The 23616-nt window shown below is 30.0% G+C and overlaps 2 protein-coding genes across 2 annotated transcripts in view; one reads left to right on the top strand and one right to left on the bottom strand.

Moving 5' to 3' along the window:
- The window catches only part of LOC122509738 (sterile alpha motif domain-containing protein 5-like), a 306037-nt gene that overhangs the window by 183363 nt on the left and 99058 nt on the right, over positions 1 to 23616 (top strand). The gene's annotated exons all lie outside the window — the stretch shown is intronic.
- On the bottom strand, positions 12433 to 14193 carry LOC122509736. The gene is made up of 2 exons (XM_043623969.1): positions 12759 to 14193; positions 12433 to 12669 (listed from the first exon to the last, which is right to left on the bottom strand). The coding sequence occupies exon 1, from the start codon at positions 14056 to 14058 to the stop codon at positions 13024 to 13026; it is 1035 nt and encodes a 344-aa protein (XP_043479904.1). The 5' UTR covers positions 14059 to 14193; the 3' UTR covers positions 12433 to 12669; positions 12759 to 13023.

Below are 23616 nucleotides of genomic sequence, written 5' to 3'. Positions count from 1 at the left end.
GAAACATCTTGTTTCTCTTTATTAAATAACAAGGAAGGAAATTAAATATACACTAAATGGAGTCTCCTTATGACTCAGAATTTTATTGCAGCCCAACTGAATTAAATATTTCAATTGTCAGGTAAAATAAAATAATACAGCCCGGTTGGTAACCTTTTTTACCAACCGTCAGAGATAACAGCCAAACGGAAGACTTTTTCTTCGCAATTGTCAGAAACTATTTTTCTATTTATTTTTCTTTTTCCTTTTCTAAACTGTGTGAATTGTATAAATGAACAAATCAAACCATCCCACCACCAAACAAATTCAAATTAAATAAAAAAAAAAGATTTCCTCTGCAACAAACTATTATAACTATCCCACCACCAAACAATTATAGATTAAATTAAACAAGTAAAATTGCTATTCGTAACAATACACTTAACGCTATTAGTGAATGTGTATATAATAATATACACATTCGAAAAATCCTAACGCTTGAGGGTACGAACCTACGCCTAACCGAATATTTACGCACTGAAATCACGCACGCTAACCACTATGCTACGCTCGCAAGGAACTCTCAAATCTTAAATACTATCAAGTCTCATTAGCTGAAATAAAAATTGTAAAATTACTGCGCGGCAATGGGCAATCTGGAAATACGGACTAATGTAATACCGGTATATTTTCAATACTTTAATGAATGTGTATTTATGAATATTTCAATATTTCATGCAAAAAGAAACTTGTTATATTTTTATTATTATATTTTTTAATATTTTATTACATAATATATCGAATAAAATTGAACGCAACTTCATTACAAAACAATTTATAGCATATAAGTAATAGTATTAAATTAAATTTTAATGCACAACACATGTTTTTAATTATTTAATTTACAGAAAAGTGTCAATAAATAATTACTTAATATATTGTTTAAATTAAAAAGAGATTATTAATTAATTAATCTTTATAAATAAGATCAGACTTTTGTCTGTACATTGCATAGAATTTGAAAATTCATGTTTAGTTTTTCTATTCGAGTAGTAAGAATTACAAAAATGACAATAAAAAAAATTATGTGTGTATGTATGTATATCTATCCGCAATATTTTGTCTGGGATAAACACAAAGACTACTTGGCCGATTAAAATGAAACTTTGCAGACTCTTAGGTATTAGTCTAACTTAAAATCCTAGCCATATCCGATTGAAAAATATTAAGCTGAACAAAAGTTATAGCTTTTTTCCCAAAATTCAAAAAATGCAAATTTCTTAATTTTTTTATCAAATTGATGTGACACTTTTTGTAGCTATTTTTTAATGTAAATACAACTAATTTTCACTATAAAAATGAAATGTAAATAATAAATCTGACTTTTTAAGCCAAAATCATATTTTTGATTTTCGACCAAATTTTTAATTAATTGTTTTTTTAATTTTGTTTCATTTTTATGAAGTTGGTATTGACATCGGTTGATCCCGAGTCGAACTTTTAGACCTGCTTACCTCCTGGTAAGTATAATTTAACCCTAACCTGCACCTAACAAACCCTTGGTGTTTTTTTCCTCCTGCGTAAGTTCTATTTAACTCTGACAACTCCTTTTTAAGTCCTAATTGAACCTTAAACCCTGTATTGCTTCTACCACATTCTTACGCAATAGGAAATGTTGCGCGCGGTACAAGATATTCAACTTATTATTGTTTTGCAAATTACAAAATTTTTTATTTTGAAAATTTCACGAAAGAATTCAATTATTTTCTAAAATTTTAATAAATCCTTCGAAAAAATTCAATTATTTTTATAAATAGTAAAATTCTTCCGAAGAATTCAATTAATTTTATAAATAGTAAAATTCTTTTCAGGAATTCAATTATTTTCAAAACAATTTTAATTGAATTCCTTAGATGAATTCAAATATTTTAAAATATTTTCATAAATTGCAATTATTTTCTTAAACTTTAATAAATTCTTCGAAATAATTCAACTATTTTTATAAATACTAAAGCTCTTTGCAAGAATTAAATAATTATTAACCCAATTAAAATAAAATTAAACGAAAGAATTTAATTATTTTCAAAAATTCCCATAAAATTTAGTTTCAACAAGAATTTAAAATTTTTGAAAAACAATTTAATTATTCTCAAAATATTTAAAAAAAATTCTATATAAGAATTAAATTACTAGCTCAATACAATTTTTGAATATATTCGTCAAAAGAATTGAAATAATTCTATTATTTTCGAAAAGTAATTAAAATTCTTATGATGAATTCAATTATTTTGAATATACTTAATTTTAATAAAATTCTTTAAAGAAATTCAATTATTTTCGAAACAACTTTAATTGAATTTTTCGAAAAAATTTCATGATTTTTAAATATTTCTATAAAATTCTTCATAAACAATTTAATTATTTCTTAAAATTTTAATAAATTCTTCGCAAGAAATCACTTATTTTTAATACAATTTTAATAAAATTCTTCTTCATAAAATTCAATTGCTTTCGAAATTTTCAATTAAAATTATTAAAGAAACTCCATTAGTTTAAAAAAAAATTCAAAGAAATTTTTCAAAAAAATTTAATTAGGATTTTTAAAAATATTAATAAAATTCTTTGCGAGAATTTAGTTATTTTTCTAAATAAAGAAATTCTTTGAAGGAATATTCTATTATTATCAAATTTTTTGATAAAATTCTTTGCAACAATTCGAAGATTTTCAATACATTAATTTTAAAATTGAAAATATTTGAAAAGAAAAATTAAAAAAAGATTAAGAAACCAAAATGTAAACAACAATTAACTTCAAACTGCGAATAGGTTACCGAAACATGTACTTTTTTATTATTAATTTATAAATATTATTTTTAACTGAAATGTTTTGACATTTTTTTTAAATAATAAAAATATTAATTTATGAATGTTTAATGGTTATTATTATTAAACAATTTATTTATTTGCTGTAGTGTATTAGTGTCAATTAATGCTTTATTGAATCACTCAACAAGTCACTGAAAATAGAGCGTCTGTGTTCAGTTAGGTTCCGTAGCATAGTGTTTAGGGCGTTAGTTTCGTAGTCCGTAGTTCGTAGGTCGTAGGTTCAAGTCTCGCGTGCGTTAGATTTTATTTATTTCGTAGGTTTGCGTTTATTCCGATTTTTCTGTATTGTATAGGTATAAGTATGCAATTTAATGATTATATACACCGTTAAATAATTTAATTAACAAATATTAAATTAAAATTTTTTTTTAATTTTTTTTTTTATATATAAATGGATATGTATTAATCCCCACATATATACTAACATTATTTATGAATTCGCTATTGGTCACGATTAAATTAAAAAAAAAAGTAAAAATCATTAAATAATAATGCCATTTATTAATAATTAAAGTTATTATAAAAATTAGTTAAAAATGATCTCAAATATGCTATGAGCAGTTTTTCCAGGGTTTTGGGAGAGGAAAGAATTCTGTAAGTAAGGGTCAAGCAGTATTTAATAAGGTTCTAGGAACACCTGCTTTCCCCCTTTTACCATCTAAATTTGTCGCTAACCAGGGGTTTGCAGGAGGTAATCAGAGTTAACTTGCAATGCAAATAAACTCTGCTTTCATCCTATTACATCCTTACAAACCCTCAGTTTTAAGGAGGTAAGCAGGTCTAAAAGTTCGACTCGGGATATGTTTTTAAATTTTAAATACGTTTATTAAATTTATTTTATTAACAAGTTTAGAGTCATGAATTTGATGTCTATTACAAGTTTTCTAGAATCAATGAACGTGAGTTTGCAAACAATTTCTATATTGATATTTTAAGGTCTAAAGTTTAAAAATTTCATAGTATGTATTGTCATATTTAATGTAGAAAATAATAGTACATTATGCAACAAGGGAGTATGTCCGAGTTTATGTACCGAGCACAATATTGAAAAACGAGTCGTAGCGAGTGCGAAGACCTCCCTTGTTGCATACTTTGCTTTATACAACAAAGGCGTATTATGGTTACTCTATGCTACCTGTACCGGTGCATGCTAAGTTCTCCCATATAACCCAGCTGGTCAATAAAGTAACCATTATTGCCCTAGGGAGATAAAGGGTTACTTTATTTATCTGTTAGCGGTCAATAATGTACCCTTTATCTCCCTAGGGCTATAATGGTTTCTTTATTGACTGCTGGGTTATAAGGGGGAACTTAGTACGCGCCTGTACAGGTATATAAAGTGACCATAATACGCCTGAGTTGTATAAAATTTTCTTATATTTGAATTCTAGAAATGTTTTAGAAATTACTTTGAAAATAAATAAGAAACTCCTATTTATAAATTAAAATTTTGCATCTTGAATTTTAGAAATGTTTGGGGTATGTTGTTGCTTTCCAAAATTCTATTCGATAAATAATTATTATTACTAAATTATCTTTTCAAAAATTAAAATTAGATATTTTATCTTAAAAATTATATTTATAGTTCAACTAGAAAAATTGATTATTAAAAAATAAATTATAAAGTGACAAAATTTTTAATTTACCTTTCTTTTGCTTTTTATTGCAGTTAGTAATTGTTAAAAATATTTATATTATCCACAAGATTTCGTTCATTTGCGAATGAACAGAATTTACGAATAATGACATAAAATTATAACAGATTTTGATACATCAATTTTTATTATGTAGAATCTCATAGATTATGCAATACATTTTAGTATACAACTTTCATCAAAAATAAGTTTGAAAATCATGTTTACAAATAATAAATTTTAGGTTAGAATTTAACTATAAGAAAAGCAATACAATTTAATTGTAATTACCACTCAACTGGTGGATTCCACGTCAGTTCAACACACTTATTTTCATGACTTGTTGGGATTTGGCTGTACTTTTGTAAATTTATTACTTTTATAGTGATAAACAACTCCACCAAATATTTTTTCAAAATTTTGAAAATTACCAAAAATATGGCATTTTCAAAATTTTTGTCTTTTTTTTGAAAGTGCTATAACTTTAGTTCTAATTACCCGATTTTGGATTTTAAAAAAAGGATGTCTTTGGTTTGAAGTATATTTTAAGTTAAAACTAATATAAAAAAAAATTCAAAATTTTTTTTTTTTTTGAAATTTTGAAAAATTAAAAATCCGTTTTTGAAAAAACATCATCTTCGATTTTTTTCAAAATTTTACTAAATGTTAGGGCAAATGTGATTTACATGTCCTGTAAATTTCATCTTGGGATCTCAAAGGGATTCCGAGTAAAAAAATAAAACGTAACCACAAATTACGAACATATGGGGCAAAATTCCTCAACTGCCCAGGTAAAAAAATGAATTTTCTCTAAACTTTGCTAAAATGTTACTATTATTAGTAGAAGTGTAAATATTAATTTTTTTTTGAATTTGAGAAAATATTTTTTGAGTTATGGAGTTTCAAAATTTTGATTTTTTTGAAAATATCTTTTTTTCAATTTAATATATTGATAAGTAAAATTAATCAAATTTAATGTATGAATAGTGATTTTTAAAGGGAGTTTCACGGGCTAATAAGCTGATGACCTTTTTTCTATGAGCCATGTAAAAATCAGAGTGGGACGATGAGAATTTTTGAGGAAAATAATAATTTATCATTATTTTACATAGAAAATGATGATTTATAATCAATTTCTTCAAAAAGTTCTGTGGTCCCACTTTGATTTTTACATGGCTTATATGAAAAAAGGTAAGCTTTCGATTGGGATAGGTTACAAAAAAATAAAAAACACCAATTTTGAGATACAGTAGAACTTGGTTAATACGATACTGTAGGGACCGCACTAAGAATGCGTCTTATGTGCGTGGGAAAACGTATTAGGCGGGATATAAAATGTATGTCTTTAATTGCAGGGACCACCATAAAAGAGCGTCTTAAGCGGGAAATCGTATTAAATGGGATCGTATTAACCGGATTCTACTCTATATTGCACGGAAAAAAATTTTACTGTGGGATACAGCTAATTTCGAAAATTAATAATATAAAGAATCTATGCAACTAATTCAGTGAATGATTTCCAATGCAGTAGTCAAACTGTTTCTCTGATATAGAGAAAATGAATATAACTGGTCAGCCATATAGGAAATATTTGACAGTTTACCATTCTCATAGAAATTTCTCTAAAATCACAAATGTCAAATTTGCATTTCTTACCTCTAAATACGTATTAATTTACTAATTTTACATTTTATTAGTTATAACATAAAAAATATAATTAATAGAATTTGAATATACGCTTTGAACATTAATTTAAAAATGTTTTCATTCAAGTGTTATTTTGAGGTTGTGTTGTTTTCAAAAGGTAACGCAAGAAATATCATTTTCGCTGCATCAGCGAAAATGGATTATCGATGGAGCCAAATCAGTGAAACTTATAGCTATTATAGTGAATGTTATCTCTACTTTAGTAAAACTTTTTTAGCGTGTGAAATTAAGAATTTGACCTTGAATTTCAAGGTCAAATTGACAAAAAACGTCTTTTTTTCATCACCAGCTTATAGCCCATGAAACCCCCTTTAAAAGTCACTATTCATACTTTAAATTTGATTAATTTTACTTATCAATATATTAAATCGAAAAAAAGATATTTTCAAAAAAATCAAAATTTTGAAACTCCATAACTCAAAAAATATTTTATCAAATTCAAAACAAATTAACACGTAAAGCACATTTGCCCTAACATTTAGTAAAATTTTGAATAAAATCGAAGATGATGTTCTTTCAAAAACGGATTTTTAATTTTTAAAAATTTCAAAAAAAAAAATTTTGAATTTTTTTTTATATTAATTTTAACTTAAAATATACTTCAAACCAAAGAAATCCTTTTTTTAAAATCCAAAATCGGTTAATTAGAACCAAAGTTATAGCACTTTCAGAAAAAAGACAAAAATTTTGAAAATGCCATATTTTTGGTAATTTTCAAAATTTTGAAAAAATATTTGGTGGAGTTGTTTATCACTATAAAAGTAATAAATTTACAAAAGTACAGCCAAATCCCAACAAGTCATGAAAATAAGTGTGTTGAACTGATGTGGAATCCACCAACTACTAAAATAAAAAATTGATAAAATATAACTTACGAACTACAGTATTAGTGTTTTAAATTAATTATTAATTATTAGTGTTTTTAAAAACAACACAAAATCAAGAAACAGGAGCTTTGACACGCGTTGGTAAACGAAAACTGAACTGATCAGTGGAAAGCAGTTAAATCACTGATTCATCAGTCAAATATCTGAGTACTTTTTGATTCAGTAGTATTTTCACTGATTCAAATATAGAGAGCGGGCATTACGAAATAACGGGTAAAATTTAAAATCCCATGTGCAGTGAGAAAACATTATACTTAATTTAAATAGAAAAATAATTTTAAGTGATTTTTTTTAATTGAAATTAGTTTGTAAGCTTAATCTCAATATATAGAAAATATCTACTGTTTTGATTCAAAAATATTATTTGTTTGAATAATTATGTTTGATTCAAACATATTTTCTGTTTTGATTTAAACAAAAATTATGTTTAAAAATTTTACTCTCTAAATCTGAATCAGTGAAAAATAACTGAAATTTCAGTCATTTTCCACTGATTCGACAATTAAAAAATTTAAAAATTTCAATCATTTTTAACTGATCTTCAGTAAGATTTTACTGATTCAAATCGCGAGAATAGAGTCACTGATTCTCAGTCATTGTTTATCTAAAAAGACAATTTATGTATAGGTAATACTTGTACACTAGTTTGTCTAGTTGGAAATCAATAAGGGCCTGATCAGTTTTCTCTAGTCCAGGATATCCTAACTAGAATATGATAGTTTTCTAGTGAGTTTTTCTAGTCGAAATTATTTAACTAGAATTCGATAGGGGCCCGACTAGTTTTTCTAGACTAGAGGTTCTAGTCAGAATCTAGCGAGGACCCTACTAAAGACAGGGACAAATGGGTAAATTTCTACACGGGATACTTTTCAGCTCTTTAATGTTATTTTACACTAAATTTATAAACAAAATTATAGTTTTTATATTGTGTAATAGTTAAGGGATGTTTAAATAATATTTTCGTCTATTGTTTATAATTCAATGATTACATGTTTAGAAGTTATAAAGCAAAGACATGAAAATACCTACTTTATGGAGAATCACCCATGGGTGACAGAAAAAAATATGTGTTAAATTTGTTGCGTGTAGTTTTTAGGTGATGTTGTTTTAACACAATTTTGGTGTTATTTTAACCCTATTTAAAATGTATAATAATTTAACACCCTGTAGTGTTAATTTAACACATTCCAATGTTATTTTAACACCAATGAAGTGTTAAAATTGCACACTGTCGGTTAAAAATGTTGCGTGTAGTTTTAACACTACTTTTAGTGTTATAATAACACTTTTTTTTTCCTGTGCATATTCGAAGAGTACTGTTCGACTATTGTAATCATTACACAGGTCAACAAAAAAAGACTAACTTTTTTTTTATGAGATATCGGAATGGTTTACGATGTATTTTTGGACGCTGAACACGATCTCGACTACCAAAATTGCCCATCACGTCATGATTTTGAGAAAAGTGGGGGTAAAGACCCCAAAAACGCTTTTTTGAGGATTTTCAACATTTTTTTTCTCTTTAACCTGACGTGCTAGAGACTTCCACAAGGTCTTAAATTAAAGCTTGTAATGTGCACTAGAAGACCCATATCCATAAAATAAAAAAAATTAAGATTTTTTTAAAAAATGGGGTTGAAGACACTAAAAAATGTGTGTTTTTGAATTGATTTAATAGACTCCTTGCAATTGCTTGGATTCGCTTGAAAACGGTTACTCGAGGTTTTTGAGGTCGCTGATTACAAATCGGATATTAGTTTTCAAAACATTAAAAATGGCGAATTCGTAATCAGCGATCCCAAAAATCCTGGAGTAACAAACTTTTAAGCGAATCCAAGAAATTCTTCATTTTTATATCTGCCATCTTGGTTCCGCCATTTTAAATTTTTAAAAACTAATTTTGGATTCGTAATCTACGACTCCAAAAACCCCGAGTAACAATTTTTAAGCAAATCCAAGCAATTGCATGAAGTCTATTAAAGCAATCGAAAAACACACCTTTTTGGTGCCTTCAACCCCATTTTTTAAAAAAACTTCTAATTTTTTTTTATTTTATGGATATGGGTCTTCTAGTGCACATTACAAGCTTTAATTTAAGACCTTGTGGAAGTCTCTAGCACGTCAGGTTAAAGAGAAAAAAAATGTTGAAAATCCTCAAAAAAGCGTTTTTGGGGTCTTTACCCCCACTTTTCTCAAAATCCTGACGTGATGGGCAATTTTGGAAGTCGGGATCGTGTTCAGTGTCCAAAAATACATCGGAAACTTTTTTTGCAGTCTAGTGGGGTCTAGTATAAGTGATTTCTCAAAAAAAATTACTACTGTAAGACCATCTATAATTTTGATGAATTTTTTTCGTTTTTGGACCATTTTACCCCATAAACGAAGGGATCCGAAAGGGTTGGAAGGGCGAAACTTTTTTTGCAATCTAGTGGGGTCTAGTACAAGTGATTTCTGAAAAAAATTACAACTGTAAGACCATCTATAATTTTGATAAATTTTTTTTTGGTTTTTGGACCATTTTACCCCATAAACGAAGGGATCCGAAAGGGTTGGAAGGGCGAAACTTTTTTTGCAGTCTAGTGGGGTCTAGTACAAGTGATTTCTGAAAAAATTACAACTGTAAGACTATCTATAATTTTAATGAATTTTTTTCGTTTTTGGACCATTTTACCACATAAACGAAGGGATCCGAAAGGGTTGGAAGGGCGAAACTTTTTTTGCAGTCTAGTGGGGTCTAGTACAAGTGATTTCTGAAAAAAAATTACAACTGTAAGACCATCTGTAATATTGGTAAATTTTTTTTTCGTTTTTTTGGACCATTTTACCCCATAATCCAAAGGATCCGAAAGGGTTGGAAGGGCGAAACTTTTTTTGCAGTCTAGTGGGGTCTAGTACAAGTGATTTCTTAAAAAAAAATTACAACTGTAAGACCATCTATACCGGATACACTATTGTGGATCTATGAAGCAATTCTGCTCCCTAGGCTGACCTATGCTTGTGTGGTCTGGTGGAGTAGAGTTAAGCTAAAAACAGCACAAACAGAATTGGAAAGGGTAAGGGGGATGGTACTTAGAGGCATAACGGGGGCGGTGCGTACAACTCCTACTGCTGCCCTTGGTGCCCTCTTGGGGCTAGAACCCTTACACCTTACAATTAAAGCAGCGGCGGTTAAGGCTGCCCTGCGGTTGAGTGGTCCTGTGGGCCGCAGGGAGGTGGGCAGATGGCGTCTTCCAAAGAAATTGGTGAGAATCCCCCTTCTAAGTATGATTAGGGACAGAACTGTCCCTTTGTACCTCTTCGACAAAAAGTATAGGATTAATATACCTAGTAAAGAAGATTGGATAAATGGACTGACAAGTATTCCAGCTGACTGTGAAGTCTGGTACACAGATGGATCAAAAGGCGGGAATGGAGTTGGTGCAGGAATCTATTATGTAACCTCCCAAGTGGGACACTCCTTTAAGTTGGGGACCACTGTTACTGTGTTACAAGCCGAAATTGTGGCAATATTTTATGGTGCTGTTGAAGCCTTGAAAAATTGTCACAACAAAGATATTTTTATCCTTTCGGATAGCAAGGCGGCCATTTTCTCCTTGAAACGATACGTATCAACATCACGGCTGGTCGGTGATTGTCATGAAGCACTTAACAAACTAGCTGAAACGAACCGCGTTACCCTCCTGTGGATACCTGGTCACAGTAGATTCGCGGGAAACGATAGGGCGGATGAGCTAGCTAAAGAAGGGGCTAGAAAACAACTTATTGGACCTGAACCTCCCATTGGTGTTTCCAACAAATGCCTGACACTGGAAATTAAACAGTGGATAGCTGCGGAACACCAAAGGGAATGGCAGGTAACTAAGGGCTGTAGACAAGCCAAGGTACTCATGGGAAGTAATATTAACCCTATGAGGAAAGCGGAATTCCGCAAATTAAATAGAAAAGAGGCAAAGATCATAACAGGGCTATTAACTGGCCATGGTGATCTGCGCTATCATAGGCACAAAATGGGGATCCTAGACGACCCGAAGTGCCGTAGGTGTGGAGAGGAATATGAAACCCCGATACACATCTTGTGTCACTGCCCTGCACTTGTGAAGGAGCGGGAACACATTACGGGCTACTTTTTTCTGGGGGAGACCGTTATTGCTACCAGAAACCTGGCCGAAGTCCTCCTGTTGTGGAAAGGACTTCGGATATAGGGGTGGTTATGGGGAACGTAAAGGGATTACCCAAGCGTTAGTGGCGTTGACCTGCAAGGTCCTAAGTCCACAACCCTCTTCTTAATAATAATAATAAGACCATCTATAATTTTGATGAATTTTTTTCGTTTTTGGACCATTTTACCCCATAAACGAAGGGATCCGAAAGGGTTGGAAGGGCGAAACTTTTTTTGTAGTCTAGTGGGGTCTAGTACAAGTGATTTCTGAAAAAAATTACAACTGTAAGACCATCTGTAATATTGGTAATTTTTTTTCGTTTTTTGGACCATTTTACAGTCATGTAAAGTTGGCACTATTTTTTTGAAAAATCAAAAATTTTACAAGAGTTCTGGGCACTTTAGCAATAGTTCTAGAGTTCTCTAACGATTATTTAAATAGTTTTAATGATTAACAATAAAAAAGCGACAATGAAAAATCATAGTGCTAAGTTTGCATAGCACTATGATTTTTGCAAAAAAGAGTTCTGACCTAATATTCTGAAAGAGAATAAAGAGTTCTAGAGTTCTCTACCAAAAAAACAAGAGTTCTGCAAAATTTCAAAAGATATTAACAAATTAAAAAAAATTATGAAAATAATATTTTGCGAGTTCTGAATAGAGTTCTGGCATCGTTGCGAAGAGTTCTATAAGTATATCTAATGACATTTTGTTCTAAATCCAAAATCAAAAAAGTTACGGGACTTTGAAATTTTCTAAAATTTTCAAAATTTTAAAATTCAGAGTTCTAAGAGTTCTGAAAAGAGTTCTGAAAAAAAATTTCAACTGTAAGACCATCTGTAACTTTGCTAAATTTTTTTTTGGTTTTTTGGACCATTTTACCCCATGAACAAAGATATCCGAAAGGGTTAGAAGGGCGAAACTTTTTTTGCAGTCTAGTGGGGTCTAATACAAGTGATTTCTGAAAAAAAATTACAACTGTAAGACCATCTGTAACTTTGATAAATTTTTTTTCGTTTTTTGGGTCATTTTACCCCATAAACGAAGGGTGTTGAAGGGGTTAGGGGGTTGAAAGTTTTTTGGTGCATGTTTTTTAGCAATTAAAACGTTTTTGCGTTGAAAAGTTTTTATTTTTTTAATTTTTAATTTTTCGTTTTTTTAAACGTTGCGGACTTCAGCCTCATCAAAATTTATTATATTTATATTTTTAGATAATCGGATTCAAATAATCCTATAATCTTAGTTTTTGGATCCTGAATATTGGATTTACAAATGAGTAATTCTAATTTTAGTCAACCCTAACTGTAGATATAGTTGTTGAATAAATGATCATGGGAAGGTGGAAATTGAATAAAATCCAATGTGTATTGTCAGTATAGCGACGTTTCGTTGGCTAAGGTTTGCCAACCTCATCAGGCTGAATTTATTAAAAGAATAAACACTTCAATATTTATAAAGACTTAAAGCACTATTTTTATAAAAGTAATGACAATAATATTATCATACCTAATTCATTAAAACATAGAGACACGTTTTAACTTGTCAAGAAATAAAAAACAATAAATAAATAAAATACAACACATGTTCCACATTAAATAGTTAAAAATAGAGTTAAAATTTAGAAAGGAAGACATTTCATTACACTGTCTCAGTGTCAACTGAAATAAAATTAGAATTTAACGATATAAGAAAGTCAAATTGATACGAGAAGGGGCAATGAACTTATATATAAACACAGGTTGTCAGAAAGTTATGTTATTGTTGTGTATCGTTAAAGGCAAGAGTCTATACGTCTGAGAAGAGGAAAGAAGGTTTTGTTTAGAGTGAAAATATCTTCCTTTCTGTTGATAGTGGAACGATTAGTTTTAATATGGATCATTTCAGATATTCGTCGTTTTGTAAAATTTTTTTCATTGTCCAAGATTTTTGTGTTTTCCCAGTCAAAATCGTGATTAAAATTGGTTCGGTGTCGATAAACTACAGAGTTGTCATTCACTTTTTTGTGTTCATTTATGCGAGTAAATAATGATCGTTTCGTCTCGCCAATATATGTTGCAGGGCAGTTTTTACAATTAAACTTGTATACAACATTAGTTCTATCCCATTTTTTCGTCGAATCTTTACCTAATCTAACGATGGAGTTAGAGTTTTTATTTATAAGGGGGATAGAAGTGCAATGAAACTCTTTGAAAATATTTGACAACTTGAAAAAACATTTTTCATTGAAAGGTAGACAAACTTTAGGAGTTTGGCTATAAATATTATTTTTATTATTATTATTTACATCAGAAAATTTTATTTTGTTCATACGAATTTTTATTTGATTTTCAATGAAATCGATAGGATAGTTATTATTTTTCAAAATAGTTTTAATTTTTTTCAAGTTATCAAAATGGAATTTTTTGTTGGACAATGAAATCGCTCTGTCGACGAGATTGTATACAATATTCTTTTTTTGTTGAATTGGATGATCTGAAAAATAATTGATAAGTCTATCCGATGAAGTCGGTTTTTGATACCAATTTGTAATAATTTTATTATTATCTCTAACAAGATTTAAATCGAGAAATTTAATAGAATATTCTTTTTCTTTTTCTACGGTGAATTGTAGTTTTTGATTATAAGAATTAAAAGTATCAACGACCAAATTAACATGTTCTTTTTTAACTGCTAAGATTGTGTCATCCACATATCTAAAATAGAACAGAGGGACACAATCATGTTTTTCTTTTAACTCTTTTAAACATTCAGTTTCCAGATCATCCATAACAATATCAGAGACAAAAGCTGAGATTGGAGAACCCATCGGTGTACCGTAAACTTGTCTATAGAATTTTCCATCGAACGAAAAATACGTGTTGTTAAATACGAATTTTGTAAAATCAATAATATCAGAAAAAGGGATCTTACATTTCTGATTTATAAAGTTAATTCGTCTATCCAAACTCTGAGTGGCAAGTTCACAAGACACATTAGTGAACATGGAACTTACGTCAAGTGAGATAAAAGTATAAGTATCGTCCATAGTAATATCATTCAATTTATTTTTGAGTTCTAAACTGTTATTAATGTGTGACTGAGGTAAAGGTATGCAATTTTTTAAAGAATTATATAAAATTTTAGCAAGAAAATGAGTAGGACTGTTTATTAAAGAAATAATAGGGCGGAGTGGGACATTTTCTTTATGTATTTTTGGTAGTCCGTAAGCCTTAGCCAAAACAGTGTCGGTCAAGGTCAATTGATTCGGGTGATAGTTTTTATCTAAGAAATCGTTTTCATTCAAATATTTAAGAATTGCTGATGTTTCTTTAGTGAGTTTTTTTAAAGGATTCTTTTTTATAAGTTCATAGGTAGAAATGTCAGAAAACATATTTGTCATTTTTTGGTTATAGTCAGATTTTTTTAGAAGGACTGTCACATTACCTTTATCAGCAGGAGTGAAAAAAAGGTCAGAATTGTTTTTTAAGAAAGTTTTGGTAATGTTTAATTTTTTACAAAAAGATTTATCTTGATTTTTAGATGGATTTTTATTATTTAGATTATTTGATAAAACATCAGAAAACTTTCCCCTTAAGATATTTTTAGAAGTTTCATTGATGTCAACTTTAGATAAACAGGACTCCAAATTTTTGATAGAATTTATAATGTCATCTTTGGAAATATCATTTGAAAAACAAAAATTAGGACCCAAAGATGCAACCTCCGCCACTTCCGATGGGACCTCAGTGTCAGTTAAATTTTTGAACCAATTTGGTTGATTAATTTGAATTTTTGTAGATTGTCCTTTTTTAATTAAAATTGCAAGTTTCTTTTTATGAGTAGTGTTGTTGGCGAATAAGAGACGATTAAATTTTTTTCGTGAAAGCTCAAGAAATCTATCACGAGATACATTATCAAAGTTTGAATTTACAATGTTTTGTTCGTAGTGATTTAAACGCTTTTTTAAAAATTCTACATGTAAATGAATATCGTCGATCTCCGTATTTAGTAGGTTTTTTAGAAAGGATTTTTTTAGTTTTGAAAAGGATTTTTTACAAGACTTACTGTAAAAAGATGTAATATTTAGACGCTTTTCTAAACCAATGATATGTTGAGGAAAGACGTTGTTGTTTCTACAGCTCAAGAGAAAAACCTTTTTTGATAGTGCAGTCGCCAGTTGTTTGTTAGTAGATGTCCATTTTTTTAAAAGATCTTTGAAGTGTTTGCCATATTTGTCACCGATATAGGTGAAAAAGGATGTTGACAATGAGAGTGAGTCTATCTCCGATCCAAGACTCGTATTTAGTAATTGAGTAGAGTTAAATCCTTCCATAATTTAGTTGATATAGTTGTTGAATAAATGATCATGGGAAGGTGGAAATTGAATAAAATCCAATGTGTATTGTCAGTATAGCGACGTTTCGTTGGCTAAGGTTTGCCAACCTCATCAGGCTGAATTTATTAAAAGAATAAACACTTCAATATTTATAAAGACTTAAAGCACTATTTTTATAAAAGTAATGACAATAATATTATCATACCTAATTCATTAAAACATAGAGACACGTTTTAACTTGTCAAGAAATAAAAAACAATAAATAAATAAAATACAACACATGTTCCACATTAAATAGTTAAAAATAGAGTTAAAATTTAGAAAGGAAGACATTTCATTACACTGTCTCAGTGTCAACTGAAATAAAATTAGAATTTAACGATATAAGAAAGTCAAATTGATACGAGAAGGGGCAATGAACTTATATATAAACACAGGTTGTCAGAAAGTTATGTTATTGTTGTGTATCGTTAAAGGCAAGAGTCTATACGTCTGAGAAGAGGAAAGAAGGTTTTGTTTAGAGTGAAAATATCTTCCTTTCTGTTGATAGTGGAACGATTAGTTTTAATATGGATCATTTCAGATATTCGTCGTTTTGTAAAATTTTTTTCATTGTCCAAGATTTTTGTGTTTTCCCAGTCAAAATCGTGATTAAAATTGGTTCGGTGTCGATAAACTACAGAGTTGTCATTCACTTTTTTGTGTTCATTTATGCGAGTAAATAATGATCGTTTCGTCTCGCCAATATATGTTGCAGGGCAGTTTTTACAATTAAACTTGTATACAACATTAGTTCTATCCCATTTTTTCGTCGAATCTTTACCTAATCTAACGATGGAGTTAGAGTTTTTATTTATAAGGGGGATAGAAGTGCAATGAAACTCTTTGAAAATATTTGACAACTTGAAAAAACATTTTTCATTGAAAGGTAGACAAACTTTAGGAGTTTGGCTATAAATATTATTTTTATTATTATTATTTACATCAGAAAATTTTATTTTGTTCATACGAATTTTTATTTGATTTTCAATGAAATCGATAGGATAGTTATTATTTTTCAAAATAGTTTTAATTTTTTTCAAGTTATCAAAATGGAATTTTTTGTTGGACAATGAAATCGCTCTGTCGACGAGATTGTATACAATATTCTTTTTTTGTTGAATTGGATGATCTGAAAAATAATTGATAAGTCTATCCGATGAAGTCGGTTTTTGATACCAATTTGTAATAATTTTATTATTATCTCTAACAAGATTTAAATCGAGAAATTTAATATTTTCAAAGAGTTTCATTGCACTTCTATCCCCCTTATAAATAAAAACTCTAACTCCATCGTTAGATTAGGTAAAGATTCGACGAAAAAATGGGATAGAACTAATGTTGTATACAAGTTTAATTGTAAAAACTGCCCTGCAACATATATTGGCGAGACGAAACGATCATTATTTACTCGCATAAATGAACACAAAAAAGTGAATGACAACTCTGTAGTTTATCGACACCGAACCAATTTTAATCACGATTTTGACTGGGAAAACACAAAAATCTTGGACAATGAAAAAAATTTTACAAAACGACGAATATCTGAAATGATCCATATTAAAACTAATCGTTCCACTATCAACAGAAAGGAAGATATTTTCACTCTAAACAAAACCTTCTTTCCTCTTCTCAGACGTATAGACTCTTGCCTTTAACGATACACAACAATAACATAACTTTCTGACAACCTGTGTTTATATATAAGTTCATTGCCCCTTCTCGTATCAATTTGACTTTCTTATATCGTTAAATTCTAATTTTATTTCAGTTGACACTGAGACAGTGTAATGAAATGTCTTCCTTTCTAAATTTTAACTCTATTTTTAACTATTTAATGTGGAACATGTGTTGTATTTTATTTATTTATTGTTTTTTATTTCTTGACAAGTTAAAACGTGTCTCTATGTTTTAATGAATTAGGTATGATAATATTATTGTCATTACTTTTATAAAAATAGTGCTTTAAGTCTTTATAAATATTGAAGTGTTTATTCTTTTAATAAATTCAGCCTGATGAGGTTGGCAAACCTTAGCCAACGAAACGTCGCTATACTGACAATACACATTGGATTTTATTCAATTTCCACCTTCCCATGATCATTTATTCAACAACTATATCAACTAAATTATGGAAGGATTTAACTCTACTCAATTACTAACCCTAACTGTACTTATTAGGAAATTTAGGTTTCTTATTATATAAGTAAAGACTCTACATCTGTACTTTCAAATAAATTCTGCTTATTTTAATCCCAAAGAACTAATTTTATGCTCTAAATTGTCGAGTTTTTAGTAATTAAATATTAAAATATCTTAAACGTAAATTCTGTCAATTACAATACTACTCATAACATACACCAACAAATTTTAGTAAATTATTTGCCAAATTAACTGCATAATGAAGAAGAGTTATTCCGAAAATAATTGAATATATTTCATTCGCATTAGATTTTGATCAGACGTAAATGAGATTTAAATAATAAATAGTCGTTTTGAAATATAATAAATGTTCGAAGAGATTTAATGTATACAAAAAAATAGTGATGTGAGTTAGGGTCACCTGCTAAAAGAGCGCACCGTTTCGGAGGCCGTCTATTATGGGGATACTTGAACTACTCACAGACGATGTTTGCCGTCTATACCTGTCTGAAGCTTCTGCTTGCCGAATGCTGAGCCGTTTATAGTATACAATATATGTGTATATATACGTATAAGTATACATATAGGTAGGTTCATCCATCTGGAGTCTTGTGTATAGCACCTTAATATAGGGTAACCGACCGTTTTATTGTGCTCCAAGTTTACCTACTACCTAGACACGTTTTCCCCGTAGCAAAAAGTCCCGTATTTATATACATAAAACTCGATTCATCGTCACACACTGAAATTCGATCGAGCTTATTCTCTCCCTCTCTCTCACAAGTTCAGCCTACTTCCGTTTCTCGTTTCCGTTTTCAATAATAACATACATTAATCCCGTGAAAACTTAATCCAATAAAGTAAAAATAAACAAATCCAATAAAATTGGAATATAAATACTTGCAGTTTTCACAAGCTAAAAGAAAAATTAATTAATCAAGTTGAAAATGAAAATATGAGAAATTGTTATTAGAGGTGTGCTCCAAAACTTCAAGTACTCGTTTGGCATCGAGTAGTCGAAATTCGGAGGCGCATAAATAATCCCTCTAAAACTCATTTTTAGAATTTTATTAGACATAATTTCCTTCTAGCCGAATCTCATTTAGATAAAAGTGATCTTTAACCACTTCGCAGTCTAATTAAAAATCGCTTGTGGGACTAAAACGGTCCGAAAAAAAAGTTTAAAAAAAATGTGATTTCATCATATAAGGTAAAAGCACCAGTACCTGGACATTGCAAAAAATGGAACCAAAAGATGGACAGTAACAAAAAGAATTAAAACTGCTTTCAATGTAAATGAAAAATAATATATGCCGTTTTTTAATATTAGCTTTTGGATCTCTGTTGGTTATAATTCAATTTTTTAATTTCTAAGCTCAAAATTGATCAAAAAAAAATTATAAGTCTCGAACTACTCAAAATGAGTGTCCAAGTTTACCTTCTGCTTCATAATGTTACGTCTCAGAAGGAGACCAGTACTGGTATGTAAAGTTTTTGCCTGATTTATTTACAAAGCGGAAAGCTTTGAACTAAGGGAACAGGCTAAGAAAACAAACGCTTAGGTTAAAGATAATTTGTCCTTTTATTTTATCACACAATACACAGGTTCTCGAAGAAATTGGCAGGTGAGTAGTTTTCCCAAAACTCGGTATAACTCCACTGAAAGCAGAATTATACCTTAGTATACTAAATTCAAGAATCTTTAAAATAAGAGACTAATTTGGCTTACTTACCAAGATTAAATTCCTTGAATAATTTAAACTCTTTAAAGAAGTAGATAGTTGATCAGCAATTGGTTGGCAATTAGTAGACTCTTGGTTGGCAATTGATTTGGTACTTGGTTGGCAATCGATTGGTACTTCTTTGGCAATAGATTGGTATCTGGTTGACAATTGATTGGTACTTCTTTGGCACAAGATTGGCGAACGGTTGGCACAAGGTTGTCCCACGGTTGGCACACAATTATTTGATTGTTTGTCAAGAGTTTTATATAATTGACAGTATTTTACAAGGATTTAAAATATAGTGGAGAATGAAGATTAAACCGAGTACTAACTTCGGAATAATTACTAATCAGTAAGATGAGACCGAAGATATATGCAGGAAAATTAACTATAACTGAAGACACAATTGAAACGCAGGAAAATTAACTACTACTGAAGACACAATTGAAACGCAGGAAAATTAACTACTGATCACTCTCCAAAAATGCAGGTCTTTTATAGTCGTGTTTTTACAAATTTTTTAGGTGGGAAGCCAGGCCTAGCCAGGCCGTAGGGGATCGATAACATTATATAGGTATACTTTCATTGTTTCTTAGCCGGCTCCTTATGAATCGACACCCGTGACATGTGTGACATATCTTCTTTTCTTTTTAATTTTGGACAATTTCTTAATTATAATTTTCATCATATTTTATACTAGCTACATATACCTCACTCGCTAACGCTCGTTCGGTTGTAATTAAACTTATTTGTTTTTACTTATTTCTTTGTTTTTATTTATTTGTGCTAAGTAAATATTTACTGGATATAAATATTTTAATTTATAGTATCAAATATATAGTTATTTGTAGCAAATTCGAATTATTTGAGTCAAATAATTGGATGTAATAAATATTACTTTAAATCAGTTATAGGAAAATTACTTGATTCAATAATGCATGGTTTTTAATTCAAATAAATATTTATTTGCATCAATAAAATATTGTTTTTAAAATAACTAAATACTTATTTGTATCAAATATGCAATTATTCTTCCTAATTTATTATGTTAATTCAGACTAATATACTTTTAATTGCTTTAAATATAGTCCAAATACTTAATTTATTTGCATCAGAACAAAGCAGTGTTAGATTCAAATAAATCTCAATTTGTATTAACCCTTTAACGCCCAAATGTGCTGATTTTTAACTTCAGTTTCAAGCTCATAATATTGAAAGAACAAAATTATTTTAAATTCTACAAGGACATATCCCTACGTTTTTAGGGTCGCTTTTTCGAATAGCATGGTAAAAAAAAGTGACTGATTACGAATCTGAAGTCAGATTTAAAAAATTCAAAATGGTGGATACAATATGGCGGACAATAAAATTAAAAATGCATAGTATTCGCTTCAAATTTGTTACTTGGGGGATTTCGGGGTCGCTGATTACGAATCTGAAATCAGATTTTAAAAATTCAAAATGACGGATTCAATATAGCTGGATGATAAAATTAAAACTTTATCCTATTGGCTACAAAGACGTTATCGTATGTTAGAATATTTAACAGGGCATGAGCAGTTAATACGATGCATTTTTAATTTTGTGGTCCGCCATATTGAATCTGCCAATTTGAATTTTTTAAATCTGACTTCAAATTCGTAATCAGCGACTCCGAAAACCTCCAAGTAACAAATTTGAAGCCAATACATGAAGTTTTAATATTGTCGTCCGCCATATTGGATCCGACATTTTGAATTTTTTAAATCTGACTTCAGATTCGTAATCAGCGCCCCGAAAACCCCTAAGTTACAAATTTTAAACGAAGGCGATGCATTTTTAATTTTTTAGTCTGCCATATTGGATCCGCCATTTTAAATTTTTTAAATCTAATTTCTGGTTCGTAATCAGCGACCCCGAAAACACCCGAGTAAAAAAATTCCAAGCGAATACTATGCCTTTTTAATTTTATTGTCCGCCATATTGGATTCGCCATTTTGAATTTTTAAAATCTGACTTCAGATTCGTAATCAGCGACCTCGAAAATCCTCAAGTTATAGATTTCAAGCGATTTCAAGAACTTTGGAAAATTGTATCGGTATCACAACTAAAATTGGATTAAAAAAAAATACTTCCCAAAATTTTATATTTTTTGAGTATTTTTGAAAATAATAAGGGTTAAACGTCACTTTTTGGAAATTTTGACCATGCCATTCGAAAGAGCGACCCCAAAAACATATGGACATGTTCTTGTAGAATTTTTAATAATTTTTTTCTTTTAATATTATAAGCTTGAAACCGAAGTTAAAAATCAGCACATTTGGGCGTTAAAGGGTTAAATAAATGAATTTTTTATAACTCAGTCATAAAAACGGCGTTTTTTGGTACTCCGGAGATAAGTAGAAAACTGCCTTTTCTTGAACAGAGCGTCATAAGAGCTCTTATTCGTACGGAGTGCAAATAAGACTTCCCGAGAGTACGAAAAAGAAAAATAATGTAACGACTGCGATGAACCAAGTGAGAAGGACAGCATGAGTCGACGTTTTTATCGAGAATAGTAGCACATAGGCGCAGCGCGTCGTAGCGCAGGCGTATATATATATATATATATATATATATATATATATATATATTATATAGCAATAGTTATGGACAGCACTACCAACCTAAGATTCGCTAGAAATCTAAAAATCTCTATGATTTCGCTATCATTGTCAAAACATTTTCTCAACATAACCTCACTTTTTTTATCAACTGTCAGAATAATTAATATTTGGAGCCTATGATTTGGAGATGGTTATTTGGAAACGGGGGGCTTCGCCCCCCGAAGTACCCTTCCCCTTATAGGCCACACCAAAGGTTTTTCAACAATACTGAAATGAATTGTTTACTTTTAAATCGTCAATGAAAATTAATCTTTTGAGTCGGTTTTTTTGCAGTCAGGGGGCTCCGCCCCCGAACCCCCTGGCCGGGGCTCCGCCTCTGGACCCCGTCGGGGGGAGACCCCCCGAACCCCCCCGCGCGACAAAACGTTTTTGTACGTTTCAATGTATATCGGTAAACTAGTTTTGTGACAAATCTGGGTGTCTCGTTTTTAACGCCTTTTTTATGACTTTATTATAAAAAGTATCGTTCGTAACTTGCGTGAACTGCTTTTTGAATCTCGCGCAAGTTTTTGAAACTCGTCTCCGGCTCGGCCCCTTCGGCGCCTCGCCTACAACTCGTTTCAAAAACGTTGCGCTCGTTTCAAAAACGCCATCAGTTCACACTTGTTACGAAATGTACTATTTTTCCATTTCCATACGTAAAAGACTTTTAAAAATAGGGGAGAGTCTCCAGTTGTGAGACGGGTTTAATTTTTGACCCGTAAATTGTAAACGGGTAAACGAAATTGTAAATAAAATACACCGTTCGAAAGGTAACACAAATACGCAACTTTTATTAAAAGAAAGTGTAGTGTTTCGATGAACTCAAAAAATGTTACGATACATTTTCCGAGCACATCGCTTTTGTCAAAAAAAAAAATGTCTCCAGTTGTGAGACACTGATTAAAAATTGCTAAAATTTAATAAGTTTGACATAAAACGTTATGTTTAGTGGAAATAATTAAATATATTAATAATATATATTATTATATACTAAATAATAATATTTATTCGCCAAAATATGACTATCAAATAAACACAATTTAATAGCCTCAACAAGAGCATTAAAATTGATTTCTTCTGAATCAATTGACTTTTTTCCACTTGACATGCCCAAAAATACTAGAAAAAAAATCAAAACAACATTTAAATAGTATGCCTGCAAAGTCGTATTTTTTATGCTGCCCAGATGGGTGTTGACACCGTCTCACAACTGGTGATATGCTGTGTCTCACACCCAGAAATTGGCGCTATTTTGAAAAAGGAAAATTAAATTATTTTCAACCGTAGATTGGAACATTGCAATATTGCATCACAAAATATAAGGAAAATACTAAAAGAAAATGCATTACATTTACCTTTTCTAATTAATTAACTTGGAAAAAAGTACTTTGCATTTATTGAAAAAACGCTTTTTAGTCGATTATCACACACAGTGTTGGTATTTAACAAAAACAGTTTATATATTCGCTTCGGCGTATACGAAAAAGTTGGCTCATATAAAAAGAAATGTTTTTATA

This window comes from Leptopilina heterotoma, unplaced genomic scaffold (assembly GCF_015476425.1).
Source record: "Leptopilina heterotoma isolate Lh14 unplaced genomic scaffold, ASM1547642v1 Lhet_62, whole genome shotgun sequence".
Taxonomy (NCBI): domain Eukaryota; kingdom Metazoa; phylum Arthropoda; class Insecta; order Hymenoptera; family Figitidae; genus Leptopilina; species Leptopilina heterotoma.
This window is presented reverse-complemented; position numbering and strand designations above follow the sequence as displayed.

Coding starts and splice junctions, on each gene's coding strand:
- LOC122509736 (XM_043623969.1), bottom strand. CDS start 14,058: ATGGGTTCTCCAATCTCAGCTTTTGTCTCTGATATTGTTATGGATGAT.